An 18245-nucleotide genomic window follows, 5' to 3' on the forward strand; every position below is an offset into this window, starting at 1 on the left:
GAGGACCTTTCAGGAAAAGGTGGCATGTCTCATAACATCAGCCTTCAGCATCTATCTTGGCACCAGACCAGACGCTTTGCAGCAATTATATCTAATTTGCCCATCAACCTCACAAAGTTAATTATCACTGCACCTACTGAGGCTCAGTGGGGTTATTGTATCCATGGCCACATAGCCAGGAAGTGGCAAAGCCAGGGCTTGTGCTTGGGTCTGCCTGACCCAAACCCGCTGTTCCTTTCACACCAACAGACTGCCTTCTCTGCACCATCAACATGCTCTTCGAAACCCTTAGACACACAGCACAAGGTTGAAGTGATTGCTGAGGACAAGAGGGCAGATCCAGGGAAAGGGCGAAGGTCCCGGGCATTACCCATCAAGTCGCACATAAGGTGGCCCCGTGGGAGCCTGCCCAGCCATGCAAGCCCAGGCCTCTCTCTGCATCACTTTGCAGGGGTGTTCTCTGCTTCTTTCCAGTGTGTAGTGGGTCGAGGAGGTATTCAGCTCTTGGTTTGATGGGACAGACCTCAGGGCCGTCTGTGGCTCTGCCAGCAGCCTCAAGGTCACATGCGTTGTCAGAAGGGCTAAACACTGGGCATTCTCAGAGTGAGAAGAGCACCCCCAAGTCCCACTGGAAACGGTATAAGCCTGAGGTGCAACCTAGCAAGCCAGGGTGGGCTGGAACTACACTGGAATGATCGTGTATGTGAATGGACATGGAGCCATTCCTTTGGCAAATGGGGTTTCTAGGTTTCCACAATGTGGCTGTTATAGTGTACAGTATACTTTCCGGGAGTTGTAGTGTATACAGTGCCAGGCTGGGAGCCAGAATAGCTTCAGACCAAGGAAGTGTGGGCAAGGAGCAGTTGTGCACCCCACCTACCCCAGGTGAGTCTCCTGGACTCTCAGAAGGCTGAAGCGGGGAACCGTGGAGGGCCAAGCTGTGCTAGCCAAGCCTGGATCCAGAGAGCCATGGTGTTGTCACCCACCGTCTTGCCCGTGCTCACCAGGAGCCTGGAGGAGTGTCAGGAGAAAGAGCTGGCAGGTCTCCCGCCATGGACAGGGCAGCCTGGGGCCATCAACAGACAGGTGTCCTCATAGGGGACGAGAAAGACATGTCCCTCTCCTCTCCTACACCCCCAGCTTCATGGGAAGCTGGGTTTGGGCAGGACAGGCGTGGGGTGGCGTAAGGAAAGGGGAGGGGCTCCAAAAACACCTTCTCTGCCTATGGGTGGAATTCGAGGAGTAACCACGTGTCTCATTCTCCCTCAGCTAAAAGCCACAGATGCAGATGAGGGCGAGTTTGGGCGTGTGTGGTACCGCATCGTTCACGGTGAGTAGGCTGCCCTAGGATGGCAGGGGGAGGTGGTTCCTGCCCCGGGGTAGCAGAGCTCCTCTAGGCTGCCAAGGGTCTGGGAGACGGGTCAGAGGGAGGAACCAGGGATGTTCTCAAATCATTCGCACCAAGTTGGTCGTGTTTTCGGTGAGGATGCATTTGACTGCTGTGCTAAGTTCTTCAAGCCCCATAGCGGGATATCACCCTGACAGAGGGGACCTCGAAGACCAGAGCAGCCCCTAGCAGTGAGCTCCCAAGGCACTAAGGTCACTGGCCCAGTGTGTATCATGTGCCCCTGCCTGAACCAGTCACTGTGGCCTTGGACACTGGGACAGCCCCCCACCCCACCCCAGCACCCTCCCAAGGCTGAGTCTCACTGGGCCAGCTAGAATTCCGGGACCATGCCTGAACCAGTCACTATGACCCGAGACTGCAATATGCTGATCTCGCTTCTGGAATCAGGGGTGAGCTCACCCCTATGAGTAGAAGTGGCTGGATCCCAAAGGAAAATGGGAGTCCGCAAGGGGAGGGAGTGGGTGCTTCCTCACTAAACCTCTCACAGAGAATTTTTGTGTTCCATTCTTTGTAATGCCCCAGTGTCCTCTGGAATAGTGAATCTGCTGACACCTCTAGGTGTGGAGGTCTCGGGACCTCTAGGCTTTCCATAAGGTGGGCACAAAATGAGCGTCTACCCCCTCCCTCAAATCCTGCTAGGCTAGGAGAGTGTGAGGCGAGGCTTCTATACCACTTCAGGCTTCGGCCAAGTGCCTGAGACCTCTGGGAAGGGTCTGCCCTCTGGGGGTCTGGGCTCCCCATCTTCCCCTCCATAACCATGATCCCACAAGCATCCTACTCCAGGGCAGAGCCCATGCATATCCTCTGTCCCTCCACACAGGTAATCATGGCAACAACTTCCGGATCCACGTCAGCAATGGGCTCCTCATGCGAGGGCCCCGGCCCCTGGACCGGGAGCGGAACTCGTCACACGTTCTGATAGTGGAGGCCTACAACCATGACCTGGGCCCCATGCGGAGCTCCGTCAGGGTGAGGCCAAGGGCGCTCTGGGGCCAGGGGGCTTGCACGTGGGGCAGCATGTCATGAAGCCCTGTGTTCTGTTCAGCACTGCTATCAGGCTGAGCCAGAGCCTCAGGTGGACCAGAGATGGCCAGCAGCTGGGGCCCGGGGCGGGGTGGGGGGCACCACTCATCTGGGTGCTCAATGACACCTGGGCTCAGTAGGGGTGCCTTGGGCTCAGACCCGCCTGGGATCTTGGATGTGTCATTTTGCTCCTAGCCCGAGTTTTTCCAAATGTGGAAAGGGGTCAGTGATGCTGATGTCTGTCCTAAAGGATGAGGTATCCTTACTACACCAACCCCTGTATCCAAATAGCTCTCTAGTGCAGGCCAAGGGAATCTCACATATGGGATCTTGGAGCTATAGATGTTACCAACTTCATTTTACAAATGAGGAAACTGAGGCACAGAGGAGCCACTTGTGATCAATCTAGGACTTGAGCCCACGTCTTCTGAGTCCAAGTTCAGTGTTCTTTCCATTGAAAGTGTCTGCCAAACATTCCAGTCAGCACTCCCAGCTGCCCCATCAGATGTCATCTTCTCTGCCCACCTCACTCCCCTCAGGCCTCTCCCCTCTGCAGCTAAAATCAGATCAACTCTAATCTTCCTGAATGGTCAGAACATGCACCCAGATATTCCATTGGCTGGGCTAGGTGTACTCTCCTGCCCAGTAACAAGGGGATGACAGAGATAATGAGATGACTTACAAGGTCACCCCCACCCTACCCCACTGCACACTCAGCAACTCATAGCCCCTTCCCCTTAACCAGGTGGAAAGTGAGTCAGACCTTAAAGGTGAAGAGTGGGAGGAAGATGGGAAAAGTTGGGGTGGGGAGCAAGCAGGGACTTTTACCCAGAACTGAGTGGGGCAGAATCAGCTCCTCTTATCGGCCCCATCTCTCCACCCCGCTGTTTCCCTCAGGCTGGAAACAATGAACAGAAGCCTGCCTCGGGTCCCCATCACAAAGGAGGGTGCTGGGGAGCGGGTGACTCAGCCCTGGCCCATCCTCTGCTGTTGCCCCGCAGCTCTGCCCCAGGAAGAGATGGTGAGGGAAACCTGGGTGCTTACGGCTGCTGCCCTGAGCGAGGTCTGCCCTGATGGAGGTGGCCGAGGGGGTTAGATCCCTCGGTGTTTCATACCCTGGGGCTGTTATAGAACGATTCCAGGGCTCTGGTGACTGAGGGTCAGACATCGACCTAAATGTGCACCGAATCAGCCCCACACAGCCACACTCACCTTCATGACTAGGAGATACTGAATCAGCACGTGAATAAGTGACCCACCCATTTCAGAGCATGCCCTCGGTGGGGCGAGCTTCAGGCCACAGGGTGACCGATGTCGGCGTGGCTTGGCTTGGCACCCTGGACCTTGAGCTGCGTAACCACAGCCCTTCTGCCCCACCCCTACTCACCTCCCTCCCAGGAGCAGGTGGGCACCTCTCTCCAGCGTCTGCTCCTGTCACTGCCTCAGCATTGCAGCTGCAAACCTTTCTAACAAAATAGTATGCAGCACCCCAGGTACAGTGTAAAACAGAACAAAGCCAAGCTACGCCCATCGGTGCAGGGTGAGACACCAGGGCCACAGCTGCTCAGCCACACTCTGTTTGTGCCTCTGCCCATGAGCCCTGAGGAACATTAAGCACCCTCACTCTGGGCCAGGTACTTTTCTAAGTGCCTCCTGTGCTTGAGCTCATTTAAGCCTCATAACAGCCCTCTGATGTAGGCACTGTTATTATACCCATTTTATAGATGAGGAGATTGAGGCAAGGAGGACTAGGCAATGTGTTTAGGGTCACACGGCAGTAAGGGTAGACAGAGCCAGGCTTCACACCCAGGCAGACAGCTCAGATCTCTTCTCTTAACCGCTGTATTCCACTGCCTCACATAAGGTTCCAGAGCACAGAAACCACCACTGCCTAATGCCCAAGAGTCATTTTTAAGGTGGGGATTTGGTTGCTTGCCCACAGGGTCAGAACTTGATGGCCCTTATCGTACATAGCTCCCATACCCCTGAGCCCAAGAAAATCCAGGACCTTCCTGAAGACAGTATGGGGACTCCAGCTTTGCCCTGGACTCATTTCCACAGCAGCAGCAGAGTTGCCGCTCTGAGCGAGGGGCAACTTGAGGGGCCATCCACAGTCTTCAGGTCAGAGACCAGGACAGCACCTACGAGGGGCCAGCGAGTTTGGAGTGAAACAGTAGAGACTGGGGGCCTTACCTGCATACTGCGCATGTGCACAGGCAGTCTCCTGACTCGTCCCCTGTGGAGGGCACAGCACTAGACAGAAAATGGGGCTAGTTCTCCAGGGAGCCCAGCAGCTAAGTCACTGAGCCCTCCTGCTCAGCAGGAACTTGGCAGACCTGTTTCCTGTACATCTGTGTCTCTCAGGTTCGCAAACCACACACCATTTTGCCTCCTGTCTCTGCTGCTATAAACAAGGCTGAAACCAGCAAGAGGAGAGTGGCATGCAGCCAGTCTTAGGGAGGGCCACACCCAGGCTCCATGCTACCTCACTCCTCTGTTTATTACACTGTCAAACTAGCCCTGTTTTTTTCTCCCCATGACTCTTGGAGTCAAGGTCATTTGGCCAAGCCAACTCGGGAAGGGGAAGGCTCACAGTTTCGAAAGATGGATGGGTAGTTTCTGTTTATAGCAAGAGAGTTCCTGAAATTCATCCATGCAAATTCCCCCTCACACCTACCCACCCCACCCCACCCAGGATCTCCCCAGCCAAGTTCTTGGTGAAGCCAGACTTAGAAGGTTCTGGCTTGTGAGCAGCTGTGCTCTGGAGTAGGCATGCTAGTTTGCATATTGGGTTCTGGGTGTCTGGACATGAAAATTTGATAACCTAGCAGAACTACAGGGGCCCCAAGAGCAGGGAAGTAGAGAAAACTTCACCCCCAGAGACATATCCTCCCCACTACTCTGCCACCCCACTCACCTCATAGTTCTCTGCCACTCAGGCCACCATTTCTGCTTATATCAACAGAAGCCCCTTTGTTTCCATCTAGCTAATTCCCCACTAACCCAGGGAGAAGCTGAGGCTGATCTGAGTGGCAGTAATCGATCAGAAGCCAAATATGCATGTTCTCAGATGGGACCTCGCTCCGCCATCAGCACTAGGGACCACATGCGAACCCCATGCTGCGCGTCATTGCCCCAGCCCCATTGGCTCCCTGCCTCCTCTGTTTGCAAGCTCCTGCTGGCCCAGGCTCTGTTAGTCTGGAAGGAGGGTCTCTCTCCTGTTCTGAGGCCAGCTCATCCCCAGCATGGAGCAAAGAGTGTTAGGGCTGCTGGACTGGGAACCAGGAGAACCATCACTCTCTTCTCAACTGTCAGTGACCTTGAGGCCTCGGGCAAGCCCCTCCCCATCTCTGGGCCTCTGTTCCCTCATCTGGGAAAAGAGGCAGGAGCCCTGGGCCTCCCTGTGGTTCCTCGAGCACCACCACCCTCTGACTATAACTCCCCTCCCCGCCACGCTGGTCCTTCTGGACACAGCCCTGGCCTTGCCCCTGCCTGGGCCAGACCTTCTGTGCATGTTCACATGCTCCTGTGTGTGTTGAGAGGAGAGGGGTGCACAGAAAGAAGAGTGAGGTGCTGATCTCTGGCTGTCACATCTCTCTCCATCTTTCACATTGTTTTTTTTGTTTTTTTTTTTTGCCATTGTTGTTATGTAAGACATACATTTCAATAGGGAGAAAATGTAAATAAGCAGTGATGATAACTGCATAATTCCACAACTCGGAGATAACCGCTGTCTTGGGCTGGGTCGCAGAAGCCAATCCTGAGACAAGGGCTAGTATGAACGTGATTAGTAGGAAGTATCGGAAGTGTGCCCGGGAAAAGCCGGAAGGGGCATGGACCAGGAAGGAAAGGCAGCCAGCAAAGTGGAACACAGGAAACTGACTCAGTCCCCCAGGGAGCTCTGGAGGTGGTCATCTCTGCTGCCCGCCTGTCGGCAGCTGAGGACTGCCTCAGCCTGAGTGGGCGTAATTCCCAGGCGGCTCCAGCTCCCTGGGCGTCTTCTGGCTCCGGCAGCAGGAGTGGGGCTGGTGGGGTGGTGTTAGTCCCCCGCAAAGAGCTACAGTGTTGCCCACTGGTGGTGAGAGCACCAGAGAGAGCGCGTGAGAATCTGGAGGAGTCTGAGCACCAACAGCCTCTGCTATGACTGTACTTAAAAATGTCTTCATGTCTTTTCTCCCAGAGGTATCTTGGTATTTGAATGGGGTCCCTTTAAACTTTTCAAGCACTTTTGCAAAGCCCTGGCTCATTTTGTCTTCATAACCATCCTAGGAGAGGCACAGGGTGTGAATTGTTGAACTGATGTTACTGTCTCATAGCTGAGAAGCTGAACAGCCCAAGTTTCACTGATTAGCCACAGGTTCCCACAGGCTTCATAGCAGAGTCAAGAGCCAGACAAGATTTGTTCTCTGACAAAATGATATTTAAACAGGTGCCACGTGCCAGGTACTGTGTGAGGTGTGGGGACACAGTGACCAGCCAGACAAGCCCAGGCCCTCTGCAGAGCTCATAGCTGGCCTAGGAGCACAGTAACCACATATGCAGGCTCTGCTGGGCCCAGCCCTGGGCTCCCCCGACCCCTACCCTGACCTTTCGTCCCCGGCCGGCTCCCGCAGGTGATTGTGTACGTGGAGGATGTCAATGACGAGGCCCCAGTGTTCACGCAGCAGCAGTACAGCCGCCTGGGGCTTCGCGAGACAACGGGCATTGGCACGTCAGTCATCGTGGTCCGAGCCACGGACCGAGACACGGGTGAGGCCGGCGGGAGGAAGGCAGGGAGTCCTTTCCCCAGAGTGACCCGCCCCGGCTCAGGCCCCCTCTCCCAAAGGGCCTGGCATCCTCTGGTTGGCCTTGCGCTCCCCCATTCAGTGGCTCCCAAGTGGGCAGGGACTCCTGGGACAGTCTTGGTGGGGTCCCCACCAGATTCCCAGTCCCAAGAGGAAAGGAGTCTGGGAAGTGGTCCTGGTTTCAGAGAGAGGAGAGGTCAGCAGCTGGGGAAGTCCAGGTTAGTCATCCCAGGACCTGGCAGCTCCGGGCTAACCTTTGGCTAGGAGCTGGGCAGGGCCAGGAGGTGTGAAGTTCTTGTCCAAAAGCTGGCTGAGGCCTGCTCCTCCAGCCAACACAGCCCAGGGCCTGGCACACACATTTAACAGAAGCCAGTGTCCTGTTCTATAGGGCAGTGGACATCCCTGGAGCCCCAGAGGTGGCCATCGTTAGCAGTGCAAAGTGAAGCAGAAAGGCAGTCAGGTCACTCTGGCCCTCTTTACAGGGCCTGGTTATCTAGGCCTCTGCCCCAGGCCAGGGATACAGCCAGAGGAGACCCCTTCCTATCCTTCTAGTTTCCCAGATCCTGCCCTTCTTTCATGTCAGCTGCTCTGGTGGCTTCCCACCCAGCCCCTGTCAGCATCCCCAGCTCATTCCTGGAGCATGGGGTGGAGTAGGTGGAGAACTGGGCCTGAAGACTCCTGGGTGGTTGCTCTCCCTTAAATGGCAGGTTTATACCATGCAGGTCACACGGACATTGCTGGGGGATAATGGTCCAAGTCCTTTTCTGGGTCAGGAATCTGCTTGAGAGACTAATGAAAGCTATGGATCCCTTCCCAGAAAGAATGCACCTAGAATTTTACAAATAATCTCAAGGAAGTCTGGGACTTCCTGAGTGATTTTATAGCCATCTTCTCTGAAGTATGTGGACTTCAGCTAAGGAATCCCGACTTTGGCTCCTGGATGAAGCATGTACTCCAAGGCCACAGGGACTGGGGGTGGGGGGAGTGGGCAGAACAGAGAAAGGTGACTCTGGCACTGGAGCCCTTTGGAGGGACCAAATGAAGGCTTAGCCACCTCTGAGGATGTTGCCCCATCTAACACTTTCTAAATCAAAGCCTCCACTATAGAAGAGACCCCTAATTACCCCACCGTCTCCTTGTCCAAATACCCAGTGGAGGTACTTGGAATCTGAATTTTAGGACTCCAAGAGCTGAGTCCTCCACTGGCATACCTCTCATCTCAAGGCCAGACCCCAGGGGAGTCAACAGTGCATGCTGGGCCTTGCCATCCTTGACCTTGACCGCATCCTCTGTGTTTCTCTTGGGAAAATCTGACACACAGAGGTCGAGGGTGGTGCACGCTGGGGAGGCAGGCCAAGCCCATCGCCCTGTCCCTCTGGGACAGCAGTGGGTGTGCTGGGGCAGCTTGTAAAGCCACAAGGCAACCCACCCCCGCCTGGACTGCACAGCCTCTTGCGTCCTCCTGCAGGGGACGGAGGCCTGGTGAACTACCGCATCCTGTCGGGCGCTGAGGGGAAGTTTGAGATTGATGAGAGCACGGGGCTTATTATCACTGTGGATTACCTGGACTACGAGACCAAGACCAGCTACCTGATGAACGTGTCCGCCACTGACCAGGCACTCCCCTTCAATCAGGGCTTCTGCAGCGTCTATATCACTCTGCTCAACGAGCTGGACGAGGCTGTGCAGTTCTCCAATGCCTCTTACGAGGCTGCCATCTTGGAGAATCTGGCACTGGGCACCGAGATTGTGCGTGTCCAGGCCTACTCCATCGACAACCTCAACCAGATCACCTACCGCTTTGATGCCTACACCAGCGCCCAGGCCAAAGCCCTCTTCAAGATAGATGCCATCACGGTGAGGGAGGCTGGGGACAAGCACAGCCAGGGCTCCCTCTGAGGGCAGGGAGCGCAATTCCTTTAAAGCTAACCAGCATTAATTGAGCTCCTTCTATATGACCAGCACTCTCTTCTTTGTCATAAACATCCCTTTAACATGTAGTGATAAGATGAAGTTTATACATAGGCAATCTGGTGTCTTCCTATTAACTAGACAATGAAAGTTGTGCAAGTCATCACATTTCCCTTTTTACCTTGGCTGTTAGGAAGCTCAGATATAAATTTAGGGCATCACTGCAATAGCTTGTCTTAGCTAGGTGTCTAGTGCAGCTATGTCTTACCTACTGCCTAGACCTTACTCTTCCAGCTTTGCTTTAGTGGGTCTTCTGTCAGAATCCCTTCTCTGAAATTAGGCAAGATAGTAATTGCTGCAGTGTGCCGGGCCTTGTCACAGGGCATGCTGGGGGCTCAGAGATGAACAAGACCTTTCCCAGCCCTCACAGAGCTCTCAGGCTAGGAGCAGCAGAAGCAGGAATAATCTAATATGCAGATCAGAGCACCACAAGGAAAGGTATGAAAAGAACTTTGGTAAAGGGGTAATGGAGCACCTCTGGGGCCCAAATAAGAGAACGCCCGTGCCTGGCTGGGGAAGCGGGAAGCCTGCGTGGAAGAGGTGGTATCCGAGTGGGATTGAGAGAGAAGTAGGATATCAGTGGACAGAGCTTCACGGAGAAGTACACCAGCAGAGGGAGTGTTGTGGAGGTGGGAAGGTGGGCCGACCGTCCAGGGATGGCACAGGACAGCTTGGAATACGATGTCACTGTCCATCTGGCCCCCTCCCTGCAGGGTGTGATCACGGTCAAGGGCCTGGTGGATCGGGAGAAAGGTGACTTCTACACTTTGACGGTCGTGGCGGATGACGGTGGCCCCAAGGTGGACTCCACCGTGGTGAGTGGATCCCCGGGTGCGAGTCCCCGACGGGTACAGCCCATCACCGCTCCAAGGCCCCCCAAACCCACATCTTTGCCAGCCACCCAACCTGCAGGAAGGCAGTGGATGAGGGTTTCAGTCGCCTGGGGATGGCGCTGCAGCCGGCCGTGCCACACCTTCCTGGCTGAAACCTCAGACCAGTGGGAGAGGGGTGGTGTCCTCGACAGACCACTGCTCCAGGAGCGGGGGCTGGAAGAGCTGGGACTGATAACCATCTGCATCTTTCTTCTTTCTCTCCCTCGGCCACCTCCTGCCACCTCTGCCATCTCCAGAAGGTGAGTAACCTATGGACTGGGCTCTCCCTTGTGGGCTGTCTGTGGCCAGGACTGGCTTGGGCCCTGTGAGGTGCTGGGCCTTCCTGCCTCTCCTGGGGAGAGGGCATGTGGACAGGCCTGCCGCTGGTCCCTGCTCAGACCCCTCCCAACCTCCCCAGCCCATCCACTCACACCTGAGCCCAGGCCCCTATCAAGCACGAACTCCACATCCGGCTCCATCTTCTCTGCCCTCTGTGTCCTGTTGCACCTCCCGTGGTGGCCGGGTGGGTGTTGCACTAACGTCGGGTGGGTGAAACACACCGTGGAAGGAATGCTGCAGCCTCACCCTGGCTCTGCTCCTCGGTGGCTGTGTGACGTGCACTAGCTGCGCATCCTCTCTCTGCTTCCTCTTGTCGGATCTAAAGTGGGGACCGTGCTAGCTGCCCTGCCTTCCTCAGAGCATGTGATGGAGATAGCGGAGAGGAGGCCTCTGTAAACTAGGGTTGACGGGAGCAGCGCCTGTAAAGGGGGCCCTTCCCTCTCTTGGGGCTGGTGGAAGGAGTGTTTTAGAGTAGTCCTGTGAGGTAGGGCACTAGTCCCAGGGCCCGGGGAGCGCTGAGAGGGGCAGTGGTTGGCATATGGTGTGAGTCACTGCCCCTGAGGACTCTCAGAAAAGATACAGAGACCTTTTAGACTGGGAGGAGGATGACAGTGAGGTTGAAGATGTTAGGCAAGATTCCTAGAAGGATGGGAGAGGTGATGACCTCAGGCTAGGCATGGATAAGGAGGTGAGACCCAAGGGCGGGTTATGAGGTGGCCTCCTGCCATGTTAAGGAGAACGTTATGGATTCGGCCTGGGCTCCAGCCAGACAGGTCTGAGGCCATCTGTAGACTGTGTGGGGTGTCCAGCTGGTCATTAGCCTTGGTTACAGCCATGTTTTCACCCCTGCTGAGTCCGTTTCACCTTAACCTCAAGGAGGAAACCAACCTGATGTCAAGGCTAAGAGCCAAATGCAGCTGCTGTGACCCGTGCACAGCTCCCTCGAGGTGCTGACTCCAGGGGCCCTGGTTGCGGCTAGGCCGCACCCAAAAGACCCCATCATCCACGGGGCCAGCCTGGGGTGAGTGAGGCTACAAGCAACTGGGAGCTCACACAGCTCCCCTGACCCCTGGTCCCTGAAGGCAGCCAGTGAGCAGAGCCCACAGGCAGCAGACAGGGGGCAGGTGCTCTGTGTCCTGCAGCTCCCAGCGAGACCCCTGGTCTTCCAGGAGGGTTCCTTAGGGCCCCTCACCGAGCCCCAGCAGCTTCACCCATAAAGCGGGCCCAGTCGTTCCTCCTCCCTGTTGTCAAGGGACATTCCCCGCAGGGTGCCAAAGGCCCTCGGGGGGCCAGGCGGCCACTTCCTGTGCTCGGGCCAGCAAGGGTGTTTCAGAGCACACACTCCTGCGTGGGCCCCTGTATTTCTAGTCCCTTCGCCGTCTTCCAGGAAGCAGGACCCACCCTGCTTTGTTCTGCCCTGGCTTCCTCTCAGAGGCTCCCAGAGCCACTGGCCCAGATACAGCAGCCCTGTCAGCCCCAGACTTGGAGGTGTCGGGGTGGAGGCAGGCTGAGGGGCCTTTTAAAGGCACCACCATTTCCTCTGTGAGGCCGGAACCCCCAAACCACAGCTCACCTACACCTGACTCCTCCCCAGTCCCAGCAGCCCGTGGCCCTGAGACGGGTGGGGAGGCAGCCGGAAGGGGCACGCTGGGCGGGGACAGCCCTGCCGTAGGAGCTCTGAGTAATATTCTCAGGCTTTTGAGGGATGGGGGCGGGGATATTTGGACCATGAGACCCTGGGTGAGGGCACAGACCCATGGCTCCTTCCGGTAGATCTTGGTACCTGCCCTCCCTCCTCACTCACTGATGCAGATTCCCCATTGCCGGAGCACATCATCAGAGTAGTGCTCTGATTCCATCACAGAAGGAATACCTACTGTGTGCCAGCCTCTGGGCTGGCTTAGGGTATATGCAACAGGAAACCAAAATCAGACGCAGCCTCTGCCTTCACAGACAGAAAATAGAGGAGGGGAAAGACACTGATCAAATTATCACACCGAGAAATATATGCCACAACAGAATGGATAATAAGATATCAGGGAAATCGAGGAAGGCTTCCTGGAGGAAGTGATTCAAGCTGAGATTCCTCAGAAAGCATAGAGAAGGAAGACCATTTCAGGTGGAGGAAATGGCATGTGCAGAGCCCCTGACATGAGAGAAAACACGGGGATTCCCCACAAGACCTTGACCAGAGAGAGAAGAGTTTGGGAGAGTGCTTCCCGGATGGCCCAGAGGGTAAAGAATCTGTCTGCGGTGCAGGAGACACAGGAGACGTGAGTCCAATCCCTGGGTCAGGAAAATCCCCTGGAGGAGGAAATGGCAACCCACTCCAGTATTCTTGCCTGGAAAAATCCCATGGACAGCGGAGCCTGGCAGACTACAGCCCACGAGGTCGCAGAGTTGGACACAATTGAGCAACTAAGATACGCAGATTGTGGGGCCTTGTTTGTTTTCCCTCTGAGAACAGCGTGGTAGACATTATTATGCCCATTTCGCAGGTGAGCAGACTGGGGCTCTAGGATTTCACAGAACTCCCTGACGAACATTCATGATGGACAGGCAGCATCTTGTCAGACCAGAAGCAGAACAGGGACCACTTTTTGCTACACCATCACTTTTTGTTGGCTCATTTATTCCTTCTAGCATCCTGATGCTGTAGGTGTTCTTGTTCCTCCTCTCATCTGAGGAAATGGAAAATCAGAGAAGTTGAATAATTTTTGCCATATCACACAGCTAGTAAGAGGTAGAATTGGCCCTGCTGTGAAGCCTGAGTTTGTTCCCTACATTGCTGACAGCTGCCTAAAATTTGGAAGTGTGGTTAAAACTGAGAAGGGGGAAATCCTGATTAGGAAGGAGGGGGCATGAAATGGAACCTTCTCTGCATGGCGGTGAGCTTCCATAGGTTCCCCATGGAGTCCTGTGCACACCAGGGAAGAAGTAGACCTGGGAGCCCTGGAGCCCCAGGCCTGAGGAAGGAGAGTGAGGTGGTGGGGAGGCCTGGCTTGGGATTGCTAAACCCTGAGCCTGCTTCCCTCCCACCCCAACTTCAGTCCCCTCATCAGTGAACCTGAGGGGCACCTATGACTCTGGCTGCATGGCCCGTGGCCATCCATGGGCTGGAAGCTGCATCCCCAGCTGGGCCTCCTCTCCAGACTTGCTCTTCAAACCCTGCAGGAGAAGCCTGAGCTGCAGGCACAAAACAGTGTGCTCTTCGCATGCAACTTACATGTCTCCTGTTTTTATCTGGTAGTTGGAAAATTCCCTCCCTCTCCTCTCCACATTGGGACCACCAAGCCCCCTGTGTCCCCTCTCCTGCTCCTGAGCCCTGTTTCCTTCCCTCCAAAGGTGCAAATGAAGAGGCCTTTGGGCAATACCTGGTTACCAGATGTGTTTTAGCTGGGCTGCACAAAAATTTTTTTTTTTTAATTTTTATTAATCACCACCTAATTCCACATAAAAATCTGGATTCCTTAGTTCCTTTTGAAAAACAGGAAGCTATGCCAATGCCAAGCTGACACACCCTCACAAATTTGGAGCTAAGTAGCTTCCATTTCCTTTAGCCAGGGCTATGCCTTCCAGTTCTCCCAGGCCTCACCACTTCTGAGTGCCCTCCAGGCTCCCAGCATTTGTCTGCAGCAACCCCTGCTCCCAGGCACCAGACTCTCAGAAGAAACGCACTCAGGGCCTCTGTATAAAGTCAGGTTGGCCTAGGCAAGCTCTGAACGCTTGCTGACTGCTGGAACTGACTGGAGGTGTGGTCCCCACTGGGCCCATAGTGGGACCCCATCTTTGGGGCCCAAGAAGGGAAGGAGGTGGAGGTCTCTGGCCATGTTCCCTCCCAGGTCTACATCACTGTGCTGGACGAGAATGACAACAGCCCCCGGTTCGACTTCACCTCCGACTCAGCGATCAGTGTGCCTGAGGACTGCACCGTGGGCCAGCGCGTGGCCACTGTCAAGGCCCAGGATCCAGACGCTGGCAGCAACGGGCAGGTGGGTACCAGTGAAATAGTCCAGAGCCGCGCTGTGAGCGAGGGCTCCCACAGCCCTTCAGCCAGAGGGGTCACTGGAGCCGTCCCCATCCTGAGCGGGAGCAGGTCGTCCAGGCTCTGCAAGGCCCTGAGCAGACGACCCTGCCCTCACCACAGTCCATGCCAGGGCTGGAGACAGAGCTATGCAAGCTGTCAGCCCTGCCTGGGTCCTAGGGACATGGCAGCCACGGCTGGCCATGGCTCAGCCCCCGCAGCGAGCTGAACACAGAGGGTTTTAACCTTTCCATGACCCCTTGGTCACCTCATCCACAAACCACCCAGCATCTCACCCCAGGGGCCAGCCCTCCGCACACAGCCCCAGGGCCCCAAGAGGACACACTCCTCCTCCCCCTGCTTCTTGGGCCCCTCCTCCCCACCGCTACAGTTTGGGGCACCCCCAGAGCACAAGGAAGAGGGGTAGCAGAGCATGCCAGTCTTTACACCACTTTGATCTATCCTACAAATTGAGCCGTGTTGGAGGAGGTTTCCATCATTTTTTAAGTGCTTGGACACCTCTAGGGGGCTCTAGAGTCAGAAGCCTCTGGGTTCAAATCCTTGTTCTCTTGGACACTTGCGAGCTGTGTGACCTTGCCAGCAGCTGCTTGTTCCTGAGCCTCCTCTCTGAGCTGAAGAGCACGGCTCCTTTATCAGGGCTGTTGTGAGAACCGAACAGAGCCCATGTGACACCAGGGCTGGGCCTCTCCTTGCAGGGGACTCAGTGCTTCCCTGCCCCCCACCTGAGGAAATCGCCTGTAGTGGGACTCACACCTGCCTTTCTGGCCCCAGGCCAGTATGCTCACATCATTCCCCATCCCCTGAAGCCCTCTCAGTGGACCCCATTTTGAGGGATATAATCACTTCTGCATAAAATACATTCTTCTCAATTGCCCAGGCTGAGCAGAGGGCCCCAGTGGACAGGGGAGCGTGCCTTGGCTTGCCCGCCAGCCTCTCGTCCTCTCCACTTCTTCACCCTCACCCCTCACCCTCTCTCTTCCCTGACAGGTGGTCTTTTCTCTGGCTGCTGGTAACATCGCCGGGGCCTTTGAGATCGTCACCACCAACGACTCCATTGGTGAAATATTTGTGGCCAGACCCCTGGACAGAGAAGAGCTGGACCACTACATCCTCAAGGTGGGCGGCAACCCCTTCCATCCCAAGAGCACTCAGCCCATCAGCACGCCCTGGTGGTCAGCTTCCCACATCACCAAGTACCGTGGGGCAGGCAGCACCCCTTAGGGCCAAGAGCATGAGCAAGACTGACCTGGGGAAAAAAGGTGTGCTGGAAGGGGTCCCTGGACCCAGAGTAGGAAGCAGCAGGGGTGGTCGTCCCTGCTGTAAGAGCCAAGAGAGAAAGCCTGGCAGCTGACAGAGCACTGGCTCCCCCACAAGCACACTGTGAGCGGGGCAAGTGGTCTGCTCTGTCGGGGCCTCAGTTTCCCTTCTTATGCAATAGGCAGAAAAACCTGACTTCCTCTGCTGAGGTGAGACATAAATGCAGGTGAGGAATCACGAAGGCATCCATTATTGCTGAACTGCTCTGGCTACCAGGTGGCTCTAGTGGTAAACACCTCGCCTACCAATGCAGGAGTCACAGGAGATGTGGGTTCAGTCCCTGGGTCGGGAGGATCCCCTGGAGGAGGGCATGGAAACCCACTCCAGTATTCTTGCCTGGAAAATCCCCATGGACAGAGGAGCCTGGCAGGCTACAGTCCATAGAGTCACAAAGAGTCAGACGAGACTGAAGTGACGTAGCACACACTATGCACTGTGTTTCCTGAGGGGTCTCTGGGGACCCCAGAGCCATGTTTCTGCAGCAGTCTGAGCTCTAGCACACTGTAGGCCTCCAGAAAATATCAAGGCTGCTAGGGACAGGCTCAGTCTATGAGCCTGAGGATTCCCGCTCATTCCTGAAAAGATTATTTGAAGCTCTTTCTCTATTTGCATGAGTTCCATGCCCTCACAACAGATCTGAGTGCATGGAACAGAGGAATAGAAGCTAAACACAGGAGCCCTGGGTCTGGTTGCAGGCCCAAGGTTACAGTTGGGGGCAGAATAGGGAGGTAAAGACTAGACACATCAGTGTCAGATTGCAAAGACAGGTCTCTAAACAGACAAGAATTGGGCAACAATTGTTTGCAGCATGGGGCAGAAGGTGAAAACCTTGGGGAGAGTCGAAGGGCCAGGGGGCCGGGATGGGCCAGCAAGTCTCTCTGACCTCGCAGTCCTCCCCACTGAGCAGACAGCCCATCTGGACTCCATGTTCCTCATCCAGCCCCCACCTTTTAACCCTGACTCCAGTCTTCCCCCTCCTTGCAGGTTGTGGCATCCGACCGTGGCACCCCTCCACGGAAGAAGGACCACATCCTGCAGGTGACCATCCTGGACATCAATGACAACCCTCCAGTGATCGAGAGCCCCTTTGGATACAACGTCAGTGTCAATGAGGTGAGGGTGGCCCTGGGGCCCATACAGCTGTCCAGAATGAAGAGTGGGTATAGCCAACTGTGAAGCACCTGTTTAAATATCTGCCTGGCCCACTAGTCTCTCAGATCACGGGGATGGGGACCTGGCTTACTGTTTCACGGTTCAATCCCTAACACCTGGGCCAGGTCCTGGGGGGGAAAAAAAGGGAAAGAAGAAAGTGGCATTTCACCACCAACAGGAGACTGAGGTTTACCTGGGAGAGCTGCCTTTAAATAAAACTAGTCATTTAAAAATATATTTATTGGAGTATAGTTGATTTACAATATTGTGATAGTTTCAGGTATACAATAAAGTGATTCAGTTATACATATATTCATTCTTTTTCAGATTCTTTTCTCATATAGGTTATCACAGAATATTGAGTAGAGTTCCCTGGGCTATACAGTTCAGTTCAGTCGCTCAGTCGTGTCCGACTCTTTGCTCCCCATGGACTGCAGCACGCCAGGCCTCCCTGTCCATCACCAACTCCCGGAGTTTACGTAAACTCATGGTGCTATATGTAGGTCCCTGCTGATTATCTATTTTATATATAGTAGGGTGTGTATGTTCATCCTAAACTCCTGATGTATGCCCACCCCCTGCTCCCAGTTTCTCCTTTGGTAACCTTAAGTTTGTTTTTGATATCTGTATAAACAATTCATTTATTATTCAGTCGTAAGATTAAGCCACTCCAGGAAAATTTTTGCCCAGGCACTAGTGGGTATGTCAGGTTGGACGTTCATGAAGACCTCCCTCGATTCAGATCCTGGCTCTGCCACTGACTGGCTGTGTGATTTGCACACATCCCTTCCCTGAACCTCAGTCTTTGCATCTGTAAATAGGGTAACCTAATCTATAGCATTGTAAGAGGATTGGATGTGTTCACGAAGGCCGAGGCATGTCGTAGGTACCTGCAGGATGTTCGCCACCATCATCTTTATCTGCCTCATCGTTGTTGCAGGGTCATCAGAGCAGAGCTTGCTAGAGGTCCAAGTCTTGGGCTCCGGAGCAGGAACAGGAGCTAGACTGTGCCCCAAAGGCCTTGAACCTGGAATGACCGCTTTCTTGCTTTCCCCCCAGAATGTGGGCGGGGGCACTGCTGTGGTCCAGGTGAGAGCCACCGACCGTGACATCGGGATCAACAGCGTCCTGTCCTACTATATCACCGGGGGCAATGAGGACATGACCTTCCGCATGGACCGCGTCAGTGGCGAGATCGCCACTCGCCCCGCCCCACCCGACCGCGAGCGTCAGAGCTTCTACCACCTGGTGGTCACCGTGGAGGACGAGGGCACCCCTACCCTGTCGGTGAGTGACTGGGGGCGGCCGCTGGGAGAGGAGGCTGGGGGAGGGTG

The 18245-nt window shown here is 55.1% G+C and overlaps 1 protein-coding gene across 4 annotated transcripts in view; it reads left to right on the forward strand.

Moving 5' to 3' along the window:
- The window catches only part of CDH23 (cadherin related 23), a 436585-nt gene that overhangs the window by 341185 nt on the left and 77155 nt on the right, over positions 1-18245 (forward strand). For all 4 annotated transcript variants that reach the window (XM_027530370.1, XM_027530367.1, XM_027530368.1 and 1 more), the window contains exons 29-38: positions 1270-1330; positions 2229-2377; positions 7045-7180; positions 8684-9072; positions 9900-10001; positions 10316-10318; positions 14240-14389; positions 15430-15558; positions 16744-16872; positions 17971-18198. In XM_027530370.1, coding sequence (XP_027386171.1) covers positions 1270-1330; positions 2229-2377; positions 7045-7180; positions 8684-9072; positions 9900-10001; positions 10316-10318; positions 14240-14389; positions 15430-15558; positions 16744-16872; positions 17971-18198 — 1476 coding nt within the window. The remainder of the gene's footprint in view (positions 1-1269; positions 1331-2228; positions 2378-7044; positions 7181-8683; positions 9073-9899; positions 10002-10315; positions 10319-14239; positions 14390-15429; positions 15559-16743; positions 16873-17970; positions 18199-18245) is intronic.

This window comes from Bos indicus x Bos taurus, chromosome 28, assembly GCF_003369695.1.
Source record: "Bos indicus x Bos taurus breed Angus x Brahman F1 hybrid chromosome 28, Bos_hybrid_MaternalHap_v2.0, whole genome shotgun sequence".
In the NCBI taxonomy this organism is placed as follows: Eukaryota; Metazoa; Chordata; class Mammalia; order Artiodactyla; family Bovidae; genus Bos; species Bos indicus x Bos taurus.